The 13139-nt window shown below is 40.2% G+C and overlaps 1 protein-coding gene across 5 annotated transcripts in view; it reads left to right on the top strand.

The window, feature by feature from the left end:
* The window catches only part of DCLK1 (doublecortin like kinase 1), a 353771-nt gene that overhangs the window by 296578 nt on the left and 44054 nt on the right, over nt 1-13139 (top strand). For all 5 annotated transcript variants that reach the window (XM_017951175.3, XM_009191765.4, XM_009191764.4 and 2 more), the window contains one exon: nt 2599-2745. In XM_017951175.3, the coding sequence (XP_017806664.1) occupies nt 2599-2745 (147 nt within the window). The remainder of the gene's footprint in view (nt 1-2598; nt 2746-13139) is intronic.

Genomic DNA, 13139 nt, shown 5'->3' with positions numbered 1-13139 from the left:
CAAGATACCCTAAAAAGGCCATAGAAGGTCTCCGTAGCCCAGCACTGGGACTCTCAATTGTGCTGAAGGATCATACCCTTTGATTTAATCTCACCCAGAATGCCCTGAGGGTGCTCGAGAAGCTTCCCAGGGAAGTGAAGGCCAGCCCCAGGCTTGACTTGAAAGACTCCCAGGACTTTTCCACCGAGACATGTGGGTGGGTGTGCTTCTCAAACCCTCAGGGCCCAGTGATGTGCCAAAGAATGCCTGAAGCTCCTAGACAAACAAGGCTCCTGTTCCGGAAGGCAGTGGATCAGCAGTTCCGGAAGGCAGTGGATCAGCAGTTCCGGAAGGCAGTGGATCAGCAGTTCACCAGAATGAAATTCCATACCCATCAGGCGCAGGACTTTAGCCTTCTGCCTGCCAGAGGCGGTGCACATGCAAGCTGCCTATGTGTTCAGAGGAAGGCAGGCCTTGCGGAGGAACTGGGCCTGCAGCTGGGCCCTGAGAGAGCAACGGGAATTAGAAAACTGAAGGGGAGGGGACGGGACACTTCAGGAAGCGGGCTCTCATGAGGACAGGCTTGAGGACAGAGATCTTGGCCTGTTCGGATGGCTAGGGAAGAAATATCTTGGAGCATGAGGGTCACTGTTTTAAGTAGTGGCAAGAGAGGAAATTAAGTAGTGGCAAGAGAGGAATGAAGGTTGGGGCAGAACATAGAAAGCCTCCTCCTTTCAGCTGTGGGAAAAGAATGGTGATTTCTTGAAGAAAGAAAGAAAATAGTGACATAATGTGTGGGAAGGTAGCAGTCGGTGTGCAGGATGCTTTGGATAAAGAACTCACGGAGGGAAGCAGAGCGGATTGTGAGACCACATGACAACAAGCCGGGGATGAGGCAACAGGAGCGTTTGGCGGAGTAGGAAGGCCCAGATGGCTGCGAAGGAGAAACGTGTCCAAGAGAGGACGGATAAGACCTGTTGACTGCGTTGTTGAGGACAAAGAAGAAAGGAGCCAGATGCAGTGGCTCACACCTGTAATCTCAGCACTTTTCGGGGGCCAAGGCAGGAGGATCACTTGAGGTCAGGAGTTAGAGACCAGCCTGGGCAACAAAGCAAAGCCCCATCTCTACAAAAAAAAAAAATAATAATTAGCCGAGCATGATGGCCTGCTCCTGTGGTTCCAGCTACTCTGGAGGCTGAGACAGGAGGATCACTTGAGCCCAGGAGTCTGAGTGCAGTGAGCCATGATTGTGCCACTGCACTCCAGCCTGGGTGACAAAGGAAGACTTTGTCTCTTATAAAAAAAGGGCATCACAAGATGCCAGGAGGCCAGGTAACTGGGACTGGTGGAATCTTTGCAGGGTCTCCATATACAGCCACACATGCCCTGTGGTGGAACTCCAGGGGCGCTGTTCACATAGAGCACTGTGACTGTCCCACCTCCTCAAGTGGTACAGAGACAACCTGAAAACCTGTGTGTAGCAGCCTTACCTTTGAGAGAAGCAGAAAGTTGAAAAAACTATTCGTTTTGGAAAAAAAAAAAAATCTGTGTGCTTAGCTTGAGAACTGTTGCAGCTTCGGGGATAGTGAGAGAAGCCTCCAGAGTGGAGACTGTACAGGGGCGCAGAGGGCCCAGGCCCAAGAGGCAGATTTGAAAATCATCAGCCTACAGGGACTATCTTTTGCTTTAGCTATTTAAAAAAGAAAAACTGAGTTCCTTAGCACATTAGGTAACAGATGATCACAGTTGGTTACGGTGCGTAGCAGTTTGGTGCACTGTAGGCAAGAATGGTGCACATACTGATAGTAAACCAGACCACAATTCTCTGAAAGGGTTTTGAATAAATGGTACTTAGGTTGAAGCTTAAAAATCATTGCATTTTACCAAAAAGCAATATCTTTTAGAAGGAACAAGGGAAACAAAAGTTCAGATGAATAACAGTCCTAGAAAACTTTCTTTGAGATTTCCCCCCTCTTCCTCCCTCTTTTATCTGGCTCATCTTTGAAATGGCAGTTTCTGGTCCTTTTCTTTGTTCCTTACAAAGAAGCACAATATTGAAAAAGAAAACACTACGCCCACTCCCAAAGAGCTAAATGTAGCATATGAAGGGGATTGTGCGTGTGTGTGTGTATGTGTGTGCGTCTTAATAATTTCACTAGGCAGTAGAACATTTTCAGTGTGCAGTTTGTGGTATTACCTGTTCCTCACTGGAGGAGGTTAAGGATTACGAATTTGAACTCTGGCTGGCAGTCAATGTGAGGCAGGTGGCACGTGCCCCTGGGTTCTTCACGTGTCACAGGCCTCCGCCCTGGGGATCCAGCTGCATCTCCTCCTCCCCTAGCTGGGAGCTGTGGAAATGGCCATGTGTCTGGTGGTGGAGAATCCTCACCCTGCCCCTGTCTTTGAGCTCTGGGGGAAGTGCCGCTGGCTTTTGTAGTGGGTGGAGAAATCACCATTCAGCCTTCGGGCCTTTGAGAGGGAAGTGGCAGGAAAAGCCCTTAGGAACCCAAAGATTCCACATCCATTCTTTCTGTCCTTTGTGATTTGTGAGTGGCCTCAGCAGGTGACACCACTGGCCCATCTGTTAATGTGCTGCTCCACCTTCTGTTCTCTTCTCAGGGGGGAGACCTTTTTGATGCCATTACTTCCACTAACAAATACACTGAGAGGGACGCCAGTGGGATGCTGTACAACCTAGCCAGCGCCATCAAATACCTGCATAGCCTGAACATCGTCCACCGTGATATCAAGCCAGAGAACCTGCTGGTAAGAGGAATTCCACCTACAGGGCATCCTGAGTTCCAAGAACTCATAAATGAATATGAATATTTCTTTTTTCTTTTCTTTCTTTTTTTAAACAATTACCTGAAAGGTTAATTTCCAATTAGCCTTCAGGATCTAGTTGGAAATTAGCCTTTTAGGTTGATCTAGATGAGTTAATGCACCCTTAAAAACACCTGATTTATTAGCAAATAAAAACCAGGCACAAGAATGGGAATTGAACTCATGAAGGGTAGGCCTGTATTGAATACCTCGGGCTAGGACAAGATAGTAACAAGTTACACAGACACGGATGTCATTTATCTCAGGCGCTTTTATGTTAGAAAGTTTTTACTTGCCAGTTGGGGCAACATAGTGAGACCCCCATCTCTACAAAAAAAGAAAAAATTTTTTAATTAGCCAGAGATTATTGTAGTGTGCGCCTGTAGTCCCAGCTTCTCAGGAGGCTGAGGTGGGAGGATCGCTTGAGGCCAGCAGGTCACGGCTGCAGTGAGCTATGGTCACACTACTGCACTCTAGCCTGGGTGACAGAGTGAGACCCTGTCTTAAAAGAAAGAGAGAGAGAAAAGAAAGAAAAGAAAAGAGAAAAGAAAAGAAAAAAGAAGTTTTTACTTGGGGGGAAAAAAAGGAAGCCCTTTTAGACTTTTTCTGAGTCTCCCAACTTTACAGCTCAATAATGTGATCCAAACTCTAAAAGAAAAAGAATTATGATGGGTTTTTAAGACTCTAGCCCCTTAGCATAAAAACAATTTCGAAAAAGACTAATTTTTAAAAACAAAGACATCCTTCCCCCTACGTTACACGATTTGGTTTGCTTTTCATGTACTCCCCATCCCTGTGGAAACCTTGAGAGATCTCCACAAAAGCAAATGGGGGTCCTTCCTCACCCAGTTATGAAGGGAAATGCAGAGAAAAAAGACGAGGTAGAGACTAAGTATGCGGCACTTCACTGGGAAATATGGGAGTAATGTAAATGTTGCTGGTTCTTCAGGCTGGCATTTTAATGAAATGTATTTCATTTCTATATACTGTGCATATATATATGTTTTCCCAATGATGCTAGTTCTTCTTTTACTTTCATTATCCACCCCTGAGCATCATGTATGACTTCTGTTACTTTGCCCGTCTCTTCAGAAATCTGGGAAAAGAGGATTCTCTTTCTAAAGTAGTGTTTCTCCAGGGTGGTCTAAAGACTCCCTGAATCAGAATTATTCCCAGATGCCTGTTAAAAATGCAAATTTCTGGGCCTGGATGCAGCCCTACCAAATCAGAATCTGGTGACTGAAGACAGCTTGCAGAAATCCACGTGGCAGGCAGCTCCCCAGGTAACCTGCATACACACTCCAGTCTAAAAGCACATGAGCCACCCAACTCCCATGACACAAACAAAAGCTAGTAAGATCTGCGATGATGGAGAACCATCTATGTGCTTGGCCCTGTGCTGACGTCTTTATGGTCATTATCTCATTTCATCCTCGCAGCAACCATATGGGGTAAGTTCTATTACTGTGTCATTTCATAGGTGAGGAACATGGGTACCTAGAAGTTAAATGACCTGCTCACAGTTGGAACAGTTCTTAAGTAGAAGAGTCAAGGTCTCAACCTAATTCCCACTTCCAGAGCCTTAGCTCTTGTCACTACACTACAGTAAGCTCTGCGTTAAGGAGAGGTACTGAGTACTTGCTGTGTCAGGTACTGTGCCAGGGAACAAGAGAGACACACGTCTTCATGAAGTTGACACTGAAGCCGAAAAGATAGGCATTCAAGAAATAAATATGCACACAATTAGTTCATTGCAATTACGCTGGTAATCTTGTAGCTACTGGCTAATAAAAGGCAGCCGAGGTCAAGTGACTGAGCCCTGACTTAATTGCACCTTAAATTCCTCATCTCCACAGTAGCCTAAACATTCTCTTCTGCATAGTTGCCTCCATCAGCTGCAGCAATTTTCTCTCATCTGCACTCATTTTTCCTGTGTCTTGAATTATGTAGGATTGTCTCATGGGAACGGACTTACAACTAGCCCTTTGTTTAAAAACTTCTCTAAGCTCCCAAACTTCAGCGATGGAAAATTAAAGTTTCATTTCCTTTCCTTTTTGATTTTGCTGCTCAGTTTTGTATACCCATTGTTCACTTACTCCTCGCTGAAGGGTTATCTATTTCTGTAAATGCCATAAGTGATTACATAGGAGTGCACTTTTACTAAAATTACAATTTACAGGGTACTTCTAATGTATTATGCTGATTCAAACATATTTTACTTTAAATTACCACAAAAGAAAAAAAAGTTATCTCCTTTCTTTTTCTCTTCTCTTCTAATTTAAGAAGCTGAACTATATAGAGAAGCAATTGCAGTCATTTATAATATAGGTTTAAAATATCTGTATGAAAAACTGTAGAGATTTTATTATCCATTACAGTGATTTCTGCCTGTAGGGATTAGGGGTTGGTGAATTTTGTAGGGATAAATCTATTACAGGATAAAATCGTTCAAATAAGTTTAGCAAAACTTAACACAACTTATTCTGTCCTGGTTTAACAAAACTAGGATGACGTCACTAATGGCACAGGAGACGACTGTTGATTTCACGTTCAGTGGAGAGTTGTGGAAATAACAGAACTATCACAGAAGGTAGACCCTCACACACCCAGGATTTATAGTCAGATGGACAAAAGTTCAAAACCAAGTGGTTCACTCTTCCACTGACTGGTCTTATGACCTTGAGGAAGGTACCTCCTTCAAGCCTTCTTTAAGGGGATTTGATGAAATAAAGAGATAACACATAACTATTAATTTCCTTTTTAAAATTTCCCCTTTCTTTGTAATTAAAAATGAAATTAAATTATTCCTAAAAATAAAATGGCCTAACAATAATGTTGTATGTAGTGAAAATCACTTTTTAACCCTTTTTTTAATATTGCTTTAGAAATTTTTCTATTCACCCATGCATGGATTTGCCACCTCATGGCAAAATGTAAAGCTATAGACTATTTTTGGAAAATGTTATAATAAAGTTAATGTGAAGATTTGGAATCTGTTTACTTATGATAGGGAAACTTACCAAATATATAAAAAAACTTCACAGCATACTTTGTTTTACTACTTTATTAAAAGGCTTATAGAACCCTTCTAAATTGTAAGACTTACAACAAGATTTCTGTTAGCTAAGTGTTAGATTAATATTTGTTATAACTAGCAAAGTATTTTTAATACCTATCTAATTCAGCTATAGATTTCATTGTATGCAATATAATTGTGTATATAGAACTTTTAGCATTTTTTATTTTTAATTGTTATAGAACAGCATAAAAATGTAGCTTGGCCTTAAGGATCTATATTGATTGTATGAATGATTTATTTAACTCTAGTGTTTGGTCGGGTTAAAGTATTTTGATGAGAAAATGTGATTTGACTTTCAGGAATGTTTCCAGCCACATTTTAGGTGAAAACTAGGTACTGACCCAGTGAAAAATACCCCTTATTGATTTATTATTGTATTTAACTAAAGTTTTTCCCCCTAAATTGATCATGCCCATGATTTTATATGGTTCTTGTTGCTTCACTTGTTGTCATGCCTGGTACTTAATAATTGTATGGACAGGTGGACGTCAGAGTGGATGAGCGGAGTGAGTGAGTGAGTGAATGAGTGATACTTCTTTAAACAGAGGACAGAGCCGCCTGGCAAGCCCAAAACAGTCCCAACCGGCCTGTTAGGCGGAGTTCTCACACTGGCCTCCGTATAAACTTCACTGAGCAGTGGGAGAAAACATGATGCTTCCCCAGATGGGCTTAGGCATGGGACCACTGTGTATGTATGCGTGGATGTGTGTATGTGTATATGTATGTGTGTATGTATGCCATGATAGTTCATGACTAAAGGAACTTTTTGCTTGATTAAAAAAAAAAAAAAAAAAATTAATACCTTCAGTTTACACAAGTCACCACTAGATGGCAAGCTTGTACCCTTAGCAACAAAAACCATCATTAGGAGCTTGTTTCTTCCAGGGACCTGGGCAGGTCTTTCAAAAGTTTGTACACAGATGCCTCCTCCTTATGAAAATTAAATCTTTACTAACAAAACTATAACTCACATCACTAGTTTTTATTAGGTTCCAGAAACAAGCATAGTCATTTTCTTCAAATATAAACGTTCAAAAATCTTTTCCCTCCCAAAGTCCCCAAGAGCCCCTAGGAGAAAAACTGCCTCTCCTTGTCTAGAAACTCTGTGTTCAAGTGTTTGTGCCTGCTCCCGGCTGCCCATCAAAATGACACGTGCAACTCATGGTCCTTGTTTTCACGCAGTGGATTATATCTAGCAATAAGCTACTCCTGTTCCACCAAAGTGACGATGACAGGTTGTGCTCCAGCTCTTCCTAGTTTTCAATTCCATGCTCACAAGATAACATATTTCTTTCACCTTAATCCCATGACTCTTAATTCCTCAAATAAATCCATTTGGTGATGGGATAGCTAACTGCACTGTTGGACAAGATGAGTCCACAGAGAGAATGGGTCTGAGGTCATGGACAATAACACAGAACTTGAGCCTTCAAAGTGTATTGACTAATGGATTGGAGGTTACCCAGAGCAAGGGAGCCAGTGATCTTGTGTGAGTCCGATGCCAATACTGCCCTACTTATGAGTATCAGTGACTACAAATGAAAATGAATTATACCAGTGACAGAAGTGAGATCCAAAAATATTTTTGGCTCTATAAAGGTTCAAAATTGGTAAGAAGAGATTAAACAAGAGATAGACATAAATCCCTAGAGACTAAGTTAGTTTTGGTGTAGTTGTGTTATTGGCAATTACAGAAACAATAATGGAATACTTGGCCTGACTGCAGGTCCAAAGGCTATTAGTTGACCTGGAGAAGGCTGTCGTTCAGTGTGAGTCTCAGTATGACAAGGCTGCTAAAAATATTCATATGCCCTTAGACTTCTTTCCCTGAAAGAGTCAAGAGAGTCCTTGGTGCAGCTTACCATGTTACCCCTTATGGTAATAATTTGAACACATTCTGTCTGGGCCTGGGGTTGACCCAGAGAAGGGATGCACCACTTGAGGCATGGTGGTTCTCATCAAATATAGGAAAGGCTGCCATATGGAAGATGGGATAACTTTCTTGTACTGTGTTGGACAGCAAGGAACTAAAATTAAAGAGAAGATATTAGTGGGCAAGAGATTTAGGGTTAACTTTAGAAAAACTTTTTAATAATGTAATTTCTTTGAAATTTAATTGTCCTTTATTACTGGTAGCTTGTTGTCATTGTAAGTGTCCAGGCAGAAATTGAACGATCCTTTTTTTGGGGGGGGTGTTTAGAAAAAAAATTCAACTCTCTGAATCTGCATGGAAGTTGAGGGAAAATAGAAGACACAACATTTTCCCAAAGCATTATTTAGTACCATAATTGGCCAGTTACTGTACTAAGTGTTTACTGGGGGCTCTTGTTCAAAGACCTGTGATTTCATCAGGGAGATGAGGACAGGAAGGAAAAGATATTCCTTTAAGAAGACATTGACTTTCACCTTGTGTCACCTTGGTGGGTCTGTGTTTGTCTACTTCACTGCTCCTTTTCGCTGTCATTAAGAGATGACACTCATTTCTTTCTAAAACGACATAGCCTTATCAGACTAGCAAAAATTTAAAATAGCATACAATGATGGCAAAGTTAAGAGGATAACAGTTATCTCATATGTGTTGGTGGGAGAGTCACTTGACGGAACCTGTCAGAGAGTCAATTTGGTAATATATAACCGAAACCTTCAATAACACGTGTGCCTCGTGACCAAGTAATTCTACTGCCAGAAATGTAACCTAAGAGGAAGAAACTGGATATGTAGCTATCCAGACGGATGTTCATGTCAGGGTTTTGCAGTATGGGGGGGAAAAAAAAACAACAAAACCCAAACAGCATATATGGAGATAACTTATCTCAGGGCACTGATGAATTAAATAGTGGCACAATGGTGGTTAGACCACCAACAGTGTTAGGACATGCTGGTTGGACTCTTGGACTCAGACATATCTGAGTTTAAGTTCTAGCACTGCCACTTATTTGCTGTGTAACACTGGGTAAATTATTTTACATCTTCGAATCTCAATTTTCTCATCTGCAAAATATGAGTAAAAGTGCTAGATTAATAGGGCTGTTGTGAAGATCAAATGGGCCAAAATGCACATGAAGTCTTCATCACAATACCTGGTATATCCTGTGTGTGCAATAAATGACAGTGGTAATAGTAGCTGTTGGGATTACTAATATGGTGCGTCCATATAATGGAATATCCAGCAGCCACTGAGAATAATTGTATAGATATATGCGATTCACTTCAGAAAAACATTCAGGATATGTTGTTCAATAGAAAAAGAAGGATAGGAAAGAGAGGAAAAAAGCCTTGGAAGTCCATGTCCCCAAATCTGAACAGTGTTTATTTATGAGTGTCAAGATTATGGGTGAGTTTAGTTCCTTTTCCTTTATAGTGATCATTTTCCTACTATGATATATTGGATAATAATTGTGTGACAGAAATGTAATAACATTTTTTAAAATTGCAATGGCATTGAGTTCCCACAGTTTTGGCAAAATCCTGGGATGTATAACTCCTAACAGAATCTGGAATGTGCATGTTTTGTGTATCTCGCTGCAGCTGCATATAACTCCTTTTAAGATAGTTTCATGACTATTTTAAATTGAGGGTGAGAATCAGGTTTCCTGGAGTTTCCGTTCACTTCTCCATCTTCCCAGATATCTCCAGTGTAATATTGAAGACCAATTTTACTTTTTCCTTTAATTACCTCTCTTCTGAATTACTCCTTTCTGACATCTGCACAACATTCATTGTTTTTATTATTTCATTTAATTTTTGATTTCATAAATATTTTACATGTAGGTATAGCATTCTTTTATTACGTTTTTCCAGGAGATTTAATTCAAAAGTATGTGGGCCATAATTCTACAAAATGACTCCCTGCTTAAATGTTGTTATATTTCATTTCTTAAAGGTTAAAGATTTAAATTAAATCCATTTTCCTCAGAAAGTATCATAAAGGCCATATACCGTAGCTGGAGGAAAATCAATGTCTTCTTAAAGGGATACCATATATGTTAAAAAGTAAATTGACCTTTTTTCATGGCTTTGTCAATTTCATGCCACTTTTGTTCAATTCTATTTGGTGAAATAATTTTTAGTACCTACTGAGCTCCTCTGTGAAATAGTTTTCAGTGGTTACTAATAATTCATTAGCCAATGTTTCATCAGGGTTACCCTTGGATTCATGGAAACATTGAGAATTATGTTTGTTCCAACACATCTGTTATATTAGTCAGCTTTTAGTGCCATATGATGGGAATCTCAGAAACCTTTTGACTGGGTTCAGGTTATCTGTGAGTTTTCATATGATTTTGTGGCCACCGGCTGCATTTTATGACTATATATTAAATGTTTTATTTTTTCAAATAACTTTTCCAAATGGTCTCAGTTTCCCATCCAAGGGAAATCAAACATATGCCTAAAGATCTACTATTCAGTAAGTTGCAGCTAATGCAAAACCCCAAATAAACAAAAATAAATAAAAAATAAAACACTTCTTTCAAAAACAATGCTGTGCAAAATACCAGTGTGCCCCAAAAATCTACATACCTGACCTTTCGTTATATCCGTTCTTGGTTGGTTATGCCTTCAGCTTTTAATTGGAACCTTTTTCATAATTGTTGCCATTTAACACGTTTAGTCTGTCAAATCATAGGATGTCTTTATAGCCATATAATAAACCCTAGAGAACAACTTCTCTGACTGTAGCCATCTGCAGTGATCACAAGAGTAGCTTACAAAATACTGACAGTCTTTATGGTAATAGGATACATATGGCAGCCCACAATTATGTGTAGCTGCATTCAATTAGTGTTGTACAATTACACAGTTTTATTGCTTAGTTAAAACAGTGAAAGCACTACATACTGGGTGATTTGCACTAATCCCTGTCCCTTTAATAGCCCCTTGGTGTTTAAAATCCGGGGGAACATCTATAGCACTTAAAGGACCAGGGATGAACATTAAATCATACCTCATGTTGTGAATACTCCTTGACTGACAATTAATGTACTCTGCCTCACGTGTGGGTCACGTTTTATAGAGGCTTTAAAACACAGTTATGGCAAAAAGTTCTTACACCAGAGCTCCACTAGCTGGACCAGTCTGTCCAAGCCTGTGCTTGCAGCCTGCTCATGCCCTTTCTGAAAGATGGTCAGAATAAGGAGGAACGCCAAGTAACAAGTCAATCCAGAGAGTAGTCTAAGCCAAGGATTTGGCATTTTCAATGTGAACTTGTTAGAAGCCTTTCTGATTTCTAACTTTTAATTAAAAATTTAGTTCAAAGTGAATTTATGGCTGCCATTTGGAATAATACTTTCTGGAGATGGTTTTGTGAGGATATGTGTGTATGCGCGTGTGTGCGCATGTGCGGGCTTTAAATGGATGTATTTAGCAATCTGTGATTTTTTAACAAATGTTTAATTACATTTTCAGATGGCCTCAGTCATGCCCCTTTGTAAGTGGCTCGGTGAGAGATAAGGATGCACGTAGCTTAGGCTGCAGCGGGTGCTAATGAAGGGCTCCCATTGTGAGAGGGCTTCTTAAACCATTGAGGGAAGGGCTCTCCCTTTGGAGAAGAAACACTGAAGTATATTCTTCTCCATCCTTCTCCCAAAGTGTTGACAGAGAAAAAACCAGAGTGACCTTGTGTCCTGCCCTGCCTGACAGTAAGTTAAACAGAATTCCAAACTAGAGGACTGGACATTTATTCACCTGCAAAAACATTTTGTTGCAGCATTTCAAATGTACTTGTGTCTAGATATGGTTTCAGGTACGTGGAATTGGCCTTTGTCTTTACACTCTCATTTTCTCTCCTAAGCATCCCTTGAACCTCTTTATGTTCACGAAAATCCTACTATGTGGTTTTTAAAGCAAAAAAAAAAAAAAAAAAAAAAAAAGGTGGGGGCACTGTGCAAGTGATTAAAAGACAGCTGTACAGGGAATAAAAACATCACAATTATGGTTCTATGTATTTTAATGGTTTTGGTTTTTGTAGACCTACATTACTTTTAATAATACTTTTTTATTAGTACTTATTTTCTTTATTTTAAGGAAGATTTTTAGTTATTTTTTTCTTAGTTATTGAAACTTTGAACTATATTGTTCATTCATATTAAATATAATTGGTCTATGGCTTTATGTTAGATGGAATTTCTTTTAAAACGTAGATGTTCGAAAAGAAAACTTTTCCTACATGTAGGAGAAGTACAAAGTCATATTTAGAACTAAAATGGGACTTATGACTGAATCCACAAACATCTGCTTTTGTCAGACTTTTGAATACAGTTACATGATATAGATGCTGTGTTTAAGAAAAAAGCTACAAAATTCCTGCATCAAGGGGGTGGAGTAAATCATAATCTGCATCACCTCACAAAGCACACTGAATGAATGTTTGGACCTAGCAGAACATCAGAGCAAGAGATTATTTTGCATTCTAGAAAGGTGATTGTTAACAACATGGAATTAAGGAAGTAAACAGTTCTGCTCTGCCTCGGAAATCAACTAGACCATCTACTAGATGTTTCCATCTCAGATTTCTTTTCATGAAAAACATTTGCTTGTCATTTGGATGACCAGAATGGCTGACATGGTAAGACTACAACTTAGGGTTTTTTTTTTTTTTTTGCCTAAGAACCGTTAGGCTGGGGCCGATGTTGTGTTTTGCAGCTGTGATGCCTCAAAGTTTTTAACTTAACTCTAAGTGACCAAAGCTGGACAGCTGCTTCCTTAACTAAGGAAGAAAATGTCCATCCCAGATGACAGCTGGACAAAGCCACATCTGTGAGGGACATATGGCTGTTTTGGCCCTAACAACCCAAGCACAGGTGACCTCACAAGCCTTCAGATACCTGCCAGAGGGCAGCCCAAACTCGATCCTGATCAACAACTCCTGGGAATAAGACTCCATGCTATGAGTAGGGAGAAAATGTAAAAGAATATTTTCGCTCAGAAAAGACACGGTCTCTCCAGATAGGAGGATTTGACTGCCTGCTTCTGCCAAAACTGTTGGATCCAAATGATCATTGCTGATATTGCAGCTTAGCTGGCCAAACATCTGCACTTTATGTTGCAGTGAAATGCAAAGTGAATCTACTTTTTCCAAAGGAAGGCAGACATGGCGTGTGAACAGTAGCGGTGCCCCTGATGTGTGGAGATGTGCCTTGCTGTGCAAGAGATTCAGACTACCGCAGCAAGTAACAGATGATCACAGAGTGAGAACAGGAGAATATGCAAGCCTCGGCTTGCCGGATCAAGTATTTTGATGTACATGGAAAACTTGGCT

Source organism: Papio anubis, chromosome 15 (assembly GCF_008728515.1).
Source record: "Papio anubis isolate 15944 chromosome 15, Panubis1.0, whole genome shotgun sequence".
Taxonomy (NCBI): Eukaryota; Metazoa; Chordata; class Mammalia; order Primates; family Cercopithecidae; genus Papio; species Papio anubis.
The sequence above is the reverse complement of the archived record's forward strand: the minus strand, read 5'-3'. Positions and strand labels throughout refer to the sequence as shown.